General features: G+C 38.0%; 1 protein-coding gene across 1 annotated transcript in view; it reads right to left on the minus strand.

Annotated features, from left to right (window-relative positions):
* Nucleotides 1-4,089: 4,089 nt before the first annotated feature.
* Nucleotides 4,090-9,917, minus strand: part of LOC121294822 (sulfide:quinone oxidoreductase, mitochondrial-like) — an 11,086-nt gene continuing 5,258 nt past the window's right edge. Inside the window, exons 5-10 of the mRNA XM_041218931.1 lie at nt 9,244-9,438; nt 8,452-8,661; nt 6,721-6,904; nt 6,071-6,138; nt 4,891-5,069; nt 4,090-4,638 (exon numbers count right to left, since the gene is read on the minus strand). Of these exons, the coding sequence (XP_041074865.1) occupies nt 4,581-4,638; nt 4,891-5,069; nt 6,071-6,138; nt 6,721-6,904; nt 8,452-8,661; nt 9,244-9,438 (894 nt within the window). The 3' untranslated portion in view covers nt 4,090-4,580. The remainder of the gene's footprint in view (nt 4,639-4,890; nt 5,070-6,070; nt 6,139-6,720; nt 6,905-8,451; nt 8,662-9,243; nt 9,439-9,917) is intronic.

A 9,917-nucleotide genomic window follows, 5' to 3' on the forward strand; every position in this document is an offset into this window, starting at 1 on the left:
GAAAAGTAAAACAAACACCTGACCTGACTATCTGTAGCACTTGCATAACCCCTAGCTGACCACACTGTTTTCCGTTCCCGTTGTGCAGAATGATGCAACTGGCGGTCAATACTGTGCAAATCAGAGGAATGTGCTTTCCACAGCTTTATTGTAAGCTTTCTGAGTCATCTATCTTCAGGTGGACAAAAAAAAAAAAATCTGATGAGTCTGGAAGGAGTTTAATTCTGGAAAAATATATGACTTCCAGTGATTATTGCTTGTTAATTCCTTCAGGAATGCCTTCACCTGAGACTTGTGGTTTGTGTTGTCTTGGACACAGCAGCAACAACAAAACGGTCAAATGAAACATTATTCACAGTCATGTGAGTTACATTTGCTCATTTACACCAAAAACTATTTTGACTATTTGAAAAGGCATCCTTTAGGAAGAATTGGTTTTGGATGGTGAAATAATCATTTAGATGCTTGGGTGTAGTGTTACTATTAAAATACATAATTGGTTTTCAATGACAATATACAATATATTTTCCATTGATTCAAAGTAAAAATAAACAGTATCTTTTGTAAAGTCTAGCACATTTCTCCCATTCATTGTATCTTTATTGCTATTTGGTATAAACACATTTGGAATGATCTAATTCTGGAAGACTTAGGATATATTTTCATTCTTAAGTGATCAGTAGCAGTAGTGGCAGCCTCTTCAACTCAAAACTGTGCTGTTAACACATGCAATCAAAATAAGCATGCTTCTATATTAATAAGATGGCAAAATGAAACAAGCTGTCTTTTTTTCTTGGGGGGGGGGGGGGGGGGGGGGGGGGTGTATTCTAGTTATTTATTCATCCATTCCAGTATACTCTCAAGTTCAGAAGTGCAATTTCGGCTGTTCATTCTAACTACAAGATGAATCACTGATTGATCCCTTCTGTTACCATACAAATGTTCACCAGATTAGCGGAGTTGTAATGCAAGTACCAGTACTTGAATGTCAAACACTTATTAAATTTGTGGCTAAGAGGGGTACATCTAAGTTTACAGCATTTTGAATATACCACAAGTTGAGCATCCTGCCTTACTGGTGGTTTTTGAAATCGCCCACTGAATTACTTTTTTTAGACTGGAAAGAAAGCCAGTTATATTAAAAGTGGCTCTGTATTAGCAAAGCTGTATTATACTTGCTGGTTCACCAAGCTCAATATAAAATATTAACACCCCTAACACTCTCATTCCACAAGTGGTGGTGAGTCTGGGACTCAGACAGGAACTTCATCACATCAGCCTGTGGAAACTTGGCATTATTGTTTACTGTCTTGGTCACTCATTTTCGATTGTTAAATATAAAACTGCCTTCATAACCATTTCTAAAATGCAGACAGTAAGTCAAACCTACAACGTCTAGTCATTCAGGTCATTGGATTATATACCTAACAAAGATATTATATATTATATATTATATATATATATATATATATATATATATATATATATATATATATAGTAAGATAGCAGGGAGAGGGTCAGATTCCTCCCTGCCTAAAAACATGTGCAAATGCACTTTGGTTTAATTTAATTAGATTAATGTTAATTGTTTTGTTATTAATTATCCTCTGCACCTGGTGATCATTGTAAATTAGAGCCAGGCGCAGGATATTTAAAGAAAGCAGCCAGTGTGCTTAGGGCTGCTGCTGTGTGGAAGGCCTGGTTGATGGTGGTGTGTTCAGCTGTTAGAAAATGTTTTAAAAAAAAAAAAGTAGTGGGAGAACTTTTTTTGTGTTTTGTTAGTTTTTAAAACAGGTAAACAGCGTAGCTGTCCTGTTAGTTAGGTTCCTGTTTGTTCAGTTAGTGCTCTAGTAAGAGCTACGTGTTTATTTTGCGTTTGTTTTGTGTGTATTAAAAGAGCGCTTTAAGCTTCCATTTCTGGGTCCTGGGTCCTGCTTTGAAAAGGGCAATGAACCTGTGTGAGCTGCAATCGTATCACATATGGTGGCAGCATGTGTAGGTGCCCCTAAGACCCAGTAAAAGGGAAAGTTTAGAGGATTTGATTGCCAAGATCAATAGAAACACCGCTGCTCAAGTGGACCAGAATAAAAAGTGGAGGCAAGAACAGGGACTGCAGGAGCCGACCAAGCTGGAGCTGCTGCTGCTCCAGAAATGGGAGCAAGCACAAAACCCCGCTGTCTCCAGCACCTAAGGGAGAAGCAACAAACAAGGAGGAGGTGAAGAGCCCACCTCCACCACCCCTGCAATAGTCTGGCGCTACTGTGGGTGGTACCTTGCTCCTGGACACCCTATCGGTCTGCCTAGACCTCACTGCGCTAGACCAGGAGTCTGCACCGTCGGCCACAGCTCTGCCCCTGGTTCCCTACTCCGCACTCCCTGAGTACCCAGATGTCGCTAGGCTTCCATTTGTGTCCTGGGTCCTGCTTTTAAAGGGCCAACGAACCGTAATGAGTTGCAGCTCGGTTACTGTGTGCGTGCACGTACATATACATGTGATAATTGTTAAATATTGTCTTACAAGGTACTGACAGGATAATGTGATACTATAAAAAGGTATTTATATTTTAAAAAAAAAAAAAAATGTATTAAGTTTTATGTAGTATCTTGTTTAAGAAGTTTTACGTAGAGTGTCTTGTTTAAGAAATTCTCAAGCAGTGTGGTGAGAGATCTGTGAAGCAAAGCGGAGCTGCTCAAATTGTAACGACTTCTCTTATAATAATGCAGTTGTAAATGCACAGGATGTCATCTGTACATGTGATAAGAGGTACTGCGACTTTAACAAATTCATAACTGATTTCTTTAATGCGGTTTCTAATTGTATTAAAGCAATGGCATTGCAACATACCAGCTACTTCCAAATGTTGGCTCATTTCAGTTCTGCAAAAATAAGCTTATTTCCTATTTTACGCATGCTCTTGCAGAGAGTATGGTTTAGGACAGTCGGGCACAATGGATCAACGGCAAAGCATTTCAAAAGAGGGCATTTGCAGCTGTAACATTTAACAAACATGGCACTCACATCTCCGTTAACCCCTTCAACTTCAGTGTAGCAAGAATAGTGAGGTTCCAACACTGCCCTCCGATGCAAGTACAGTATGGTATGTAACTTTCTTAATTACTAGTTTAACACTGTACAATATGTACTGTAAACAGGAGGTGGATCCACAGTATGTGTCTGAATAATATATAAAAACTGAATTCCTCTTTATTGTATGGTAAGGTACAAATGCAACCACAGTTTTGCAGTTAATATTCCTTAAACTGTGTTGAGTTAAATAAAAGTACTCAAATCCTAATGATGAAGCTTGTTTTTAAACCTTTTGAATCTTCCTACTATTGTCCATTCTCTTCAGACACTCTTTGAGCAGAAGAGACAACATTTTCTGAGCAGCCTAACTTCATGTTCAATCAGAATGAGTTTTCCCTGGTCTGTGTACTTCACTGATTAGTCTTCTTTGCACCCTTAAAATCTGCTGGATACTACTCCAATTGCTTAAAACCTGCAACAGTAAAAGTTTATAAACATCTCAAAAGCAAAAAGCAAAACAGACACTTTGTAAAATATTCTTTGACTATTGGGAAACAGCTATTGAGTATATTTAATACAAATCAGTTATATATGTAAAACTACTCCAATTTTGTCTTTTCAAAAGGACAGGTAGGTAGTTACCAAAATATAACTAGTTAGAAAAACAAAAATTATTGAACACACCATTTCCAGTAAACACTGAATAACTTAGGTCTAATGTTTATATAATACACATGTTTATGGTCCTGCAGAAACCAAAACAAAATCATACATAAGCACGCTTGATTGCTCGTCTCCAAATTGTTAATGAACTCGTTATCTGTCTTTGATTGAACACGTTGTACTGTTCTTTAACCTAAAAAATAAAGGCTTGATTTCACCTGAAATGATTCCATGGTTGGATAAATACAGTTTTGTAAGTCTGCTTGTACAGCTACCATGATCTCTGTATAATTACCTTAACATGGGCACCTTTTACACAGCACAATTAGGAACAATGAGTCGAGAATATCTGTATATTAAATAGAAAATCACACAATCCCACATTTTTGCACAAAGAGTTTCAATTTATAACACATTTATTGTTATTAATTTTTTTACATTTGGTCATTGCCAATGATTTTTACCCCTCTGGAAACGGCTGCTGACACATGCATCCTTAAACGTATCCCTGCCAAGTGCTTATAACTCTCTTATAACACGTCCTATCAGGGTCTACAGTCTTTGTAGCATTTTGCATTGTGAGCCAATGACATCCTGCTTTTCTAAAGAAAACAAATTTAGCATAGGCATGCTGTGGGCCATGATGCCAGTGACTCATCTACTGGGGGATCCTCAGTAAGCGCTGCTCATTTCCACTAGCCCCCTATCTTTCAGGAAGTATTTACATTTTCTATTATTGATTAGAGAGTAAACTAAGCCTGCTGGTGACCTGAGGAATCAGTAAACAATGAAAGCCCAGCAGCAAAGAAGCGAGAGGAATGGCAATTGATCTGCTGATTAAAGACACATGAAAAAATCAACGTAAGGATTTCTGTGAAGCTTCTCCTGGTTACTTCATACCAAGGTGCATTATCTTTCTGTAAGGGCCTGGTCCTCCCCATAATCCCCTAGGAAAAGAAACAACGCCAGTTAGCAACACATGTATTGGGCCATATGGAAATCACCAGCGCAATCCATGGATTCCACTAAAATAGACCCCATTAGTTTTAGTTTCCAAAAAATTAAAACAGACGTTGAAGTGGTGCATCATACAGTGTGATGTATTTCATTTATCTAAAATAGCAGCAAATTAAATACAGTACCACCTTCCTACGGGTTCTTTTCTTGATGAGTACAAGTAAAATTGATGAACTACTCACTTCAGCAGGCCGTGCCAGTACAGATGTGGCATCACATTTGCCTTCATGTAGAACATGCTCATCCTCTCCTTGCTCTGGTCAATAGGGAATGTTTCCAGAGGCTGACCACTGTAGTCAAATTCTGCCAGTATAACAGTGTTGTAGCTTGTCACCAATGGGCAAGAAGTGTATCCGTCATACTACAAATGAACAGACAGAACAATCAATTGTTAGATGGCCTGAAATTGTACTGGAACTTGTCATCATGTTATGATATTTACAATGTAATGGATTTATAGAGAGGGTTTAATGTTCTAATGCAGGTAAATATGGGTTAGATGGTTGCACACTAAAGACTTAAAAAATGAAGAAGTGTTTTAGATTGATGTGACTGAACTGTAATGTGTTCTTGTACAATAAAATAGAACTATCACTTTGTAGTTTCTTTGATTGCATGATGTTAAATAAAATATCTAAATGATGTTCATATATACATTTTTTTTCTTTTTTTTTCTTTTTTTTTTTTTAATTGTCTCAAACCTGTAATTCTAGGTGATACAAAACGTTAGCTGTACATGCTACCATGGAGACTGCAGAGATATGATGTCACAGAAATGTTTTCAGAAAGATAAGGCAGAGTGCCTCATGGCACCGTTTATGACCTCAAGCATATATGTACAAGCGCTTTAAATATTAGCTTTGTTTTTAGAAATGCAACAGAACCCTATTTTAGTAAGCACATTTGCTGGGTACATCTGAACCATTTCTAGCATTAACAGATTGAAGAGATATATTCAGAAGTATTTTAATATCTGCAACTTGTGGCTTCTCAAATAAAGCTATAGGCTCAGACTCACAAACTGCTGTATACTTCTGAATTTATCTTTAGATGTTACAGAGCTATTAAAAACAACTCAAAGTTGCGGACTGTGCCATTGTTTTTAGAATGGTCTTACAATGGTGCTGGTCACAGTAACTGCTATGCAGCTTTCATTCAGCTCACTTCAGATCTATTGTCATGGTTTGGTGGCTTGCATTCTTGTTCCTCCTACGGGCTGACTTTATATTGCCTTCTATTGGTCATCCAGCCACTAGCCCACGCTGTCCGTTTGTAGTTTTGTAAAATCAACAGTTTTAAAACAAATAAAACCTGGCTGATAAATGTGTTCCTTTGTGGCGTTCACAAGAGACACCAGCATACCCTTTTATCAGGCTTCTCCTTCTTCATCACCCTTGAAATAGTTCTATCAAGAACTGAAGACTGAGCCGCTGGAAGAAAAAATAAAAACTCAACACTACATTATTTATAAAACAAAGACATGCTTTGACAATTCCTGCATGAACCACAGCCTAGTTGAAACCATTAAGGTTCCAATCAAAACGAGGATCGATCTTCCTGCTGCTGGATTCCTATTATTTTTAAATCATAACTCAGAGTGCAGACTGTACTGTACAGTACTGCACCTGACTCAGATCAAGTGCACGCTACAAACATTTTGAGAGAGCTCCAATGTCTGGGTCTCCATGAAATCCTATCCATGCAGGGAAATTCCTGTACCCTATTTTAGTAGCTGTCTGCTTGTGTAAGTCACTGCCCTCAGTTTTAGTGTGCAGGTCTTTTCCATTTCTGCTTTTAATTACAAAGCATCAGGTTGGAGCCAGAATGTCTTCCTCAATAAAACATACTGCTTCAAAAACAGTATCGTGTGAAATTCTTACCTTTCATTAGAATACATCACATGCATTCTGAAGATAAGTACATATCTAAGGTTATTTTGTAATGCTTCAAAATTGTCACTATGTCTTATCTTGCAGTGTAATGTTTCTAAGAAGTTACAGTAGAGAGCTTACCGACTGCTGCAGCTGTCTTTGCAGTAGGAAGATTAGTACAGTCCCCGATGCCAAATACATTAGGATACTTTTTATGCTGCAGCATGTCTTTGTCTATATCAAGCCAGCCTGCTTTATCCACCAACGTACTGTTTTTCAGAACCTCATGGGGTCCCATTGGAGGGGTAACATGAAGCATTTCATACTGCAAAAAAAGGCATGCATATTAAAAAAAGAAATTAAAAAAAAGGTAAAATCAGCATATTTCAACATTAACAAAAAAAGCAATTTGCACTGCACTGCTAAATTATTAATTCAGTTTCTGGATTTCCCAGATAAGTGGTTGCCTGTCTGAAAAACTCTGAAAGCATGAGGTGTATTGCACTGCATATCTGCTGGAGCTGTGTACACATTGAGGAACATCCAGCCACATTCGCAGAGAACAGAATCCAAGGACTAGCTGACCGACAGCCAGCTCTGACATCTGGAATTTGCTTTAAGAATGCGCACCTTGCTGCTTAGCATCTTCTCTCTGTCTCTCTCTCTCCAAGTGAAACACGGTCCCGTGGCTGATCACTTAGTTTGGGTATTACTTTACACTTCAATACACTCAATCTAGAAACCAGTGTAATGTTTTTCTGTACATTTAACACAAAGGTATGACCACATTTGCAAACTCGTAGGACAGCAGAGGATAAGCTTGCCAACCTCAAGCCAGTTTTTCTACAGAACACAGAAACAACACCGTGAGTGAGCTACTACACAATGCGCTACAGCTTGGCCTCTTGAGGTTTTTGCTTTGTATAAACACCACAAGATATCCTAATCTGTTTTTCCATCACATGTTATTTACTTGGGTAACCTGTAATGCCTGGTTTTGGGTCAAATGCCAGTGACCGAGAAAAGCAATTCCTTTTCCACACAAACCACCAGCAGCTCCCAGCCCAGAGCTGCAAACGGTTTTCTAGAAGCAACATCTGTTTATTTAAAAAAAATACCAAATGAGCCTTCCTTTGAAAGGGAGTATATGGAAGATGTTTTGTGGCCAGAGTATCATAACAATATTAATAATTCGAAAGGGAAGAAGGGTTCCCGCATGTCTGAACCAAAAATCATATACGAATGCTTCAGTCTAACAAAGATCCTGTTGAGTCTTTCCTATTAACTCAGACAAACCAACAGTTATCACTGCATTAACCATTATCACTTGTCTCGAACTATAGTAGTTTCTTCAATTTATCGTCAATATATCTCCAGGTGGCGCTTAGTGTTTCATCTCTGGTAAGGTTCTGAAAGTTACTGACTTTGTGTGGGGTCCTCTATTTGATCCATAAGAAACAAGTGTTAAGGTATGTTAAATTTAAGGGCATACCCTTGAAAATGGCAATAATCACATTTATGAAAAAATGTTAACAAATAAAAGCAACTGCTTGGAATCTATTATACCGGTTAGCCAAAAAGCAAACTATAAAACAGTGTTGCAATCGAGAAAGTGTTATTTAATGCCGTTTTGGTCCATGTTAAACTTTTACTGAAGATTTCCAAATCCTGAGCTGCAATCCTACACTGCTCTACCACTGCGATTCATTGTTTACTAAGGCAGGAAGAAGGCTGAATCCTCCTCACTTGTTGCTAAATATTCATGGAAATTATTACTTTCGGAATGAAAGGCTTGTTCTTGTTTTTACAACCAAGTCCTAAATCAAGACACAAATGTAAATGGAACCAGATAAATAGTAAAGCTGCACAGACCTCGAAAACCACAGTTTCTCCGGGATTGTCTAGCTTTTCAAACACAGCCTCCTGTTTGTCCGGCCGGACCTCGATGAGGTTATGTCTGAGGTTCACATTCAGGTCCCGTGTCTTCACAATGTTCCACAGAGAGTCGGCATATTTCTTAATGCCAAATAATACGGGCAGGGAAGTATTGTAGAGGATGGTGGCTTTGGATCTTTTCCCTGTCTGTCATGCCACAAAAACGAAAACCACAGTTCATAACACTGTCGGACAGCAGTGTTGCACTTAGAACAAACATTGCAAACAGAAATCTCAAAACTAAGATACACTGATACAATATCTGAAGGCTGGTTTTGAAGACCTCAAAAGTAAGGGTCAGGGAAATAGTTCATTTTCCCTTATTTAACTGTGCTGAAAATGTCTGTTACGTTAAACAGTCTGGTTTAACTGACATGCAGAATGAAAACATATAAATAAATAAAACAGTGCTAGTACAGAACATGAGAATATGGCATAAGACTGACCTTATGAAATAAAAGTCATGTTTCAGCATTACAGCACAGTAGAAATGAGAGCCCTCAGTGTTTTATACTGTACAACACTATATATATATATATATATATATATATATATATATATATATATATATATATATATATATATATATATATATATATATATATATATAATATATATATATTAATTAACTGGAGCATTGTGAATGGGATATCACGTTTTACCAGCTCACAGGAACATCTGAATAGATTAACAAGATTAAATGCCTGTTTTTTTTTGGTTTTTTTTTACCTTTCTGAAGTAGGCATCAGCAAGGTACATAATCTTCTGCGGCGCGCCTGCACACTTGACTGGCGTGTTGGGGAACGTGAAGATGGCATTGCCTTCCTTGAAATCCTGCAGAGCCTTCCAGGTTTTGTCTACTGTCTCAACCGAGTAGTTGGAGCCAATCTTTGGATACTTAAAACCTTCAGGCAAACCCTTAATCTGCATGGTGAGAAAAATAAATTACAGAAACGTAGGCACCACGACCAGGATGGCACCTCAAATGGCACCTCAAACATACTCATCCATGGGAGACTGTAATACCAGTCTAGTTAGCATGATTTCATTTACAACAGTGCTTTACAGTAGAGCTAATCCTGACATTATTAATATTCTTTAATACACACAGTGGGATTCCAGTGGGATTCCTATACTTTTTATCAATCATTTGTTGTGTAATTTGACCCTGAACCCCAAAATGTGCCAAAAGGCGAATGCAAAACTGGGCCACGTTTCTAAAGTCTAAGTGAAATGGCTTTGTGGCACTTTAACAGTATAATTACTTTGATGCAGGTGCTAATTATCTGTACCAGAGCTATATCATTTGCTGGGTGAGGCTCTGGGTTCTTTTACAAATCCTGCCTTGATATTCCAACAGCACCACCTGGTGGTCTACTGTACAAACAGTTACAATAAGAGCT

This window comes from Polyodon spathula, chromosome 19 (assembly GCF_017654505.1).
Source record: "Polyodon spathula isolate WHYD16114869_AA chromosome 19, ASM1765450v1, whole genome shotgun sequence".
NCBI classification, from domain to species: domain Eukaryota; kingdom Metazoa; phylum Chordata; class Actinopteri; order Acipenseriformes; family Polyodontidae; genus Polyodon; species Polyodon spathula.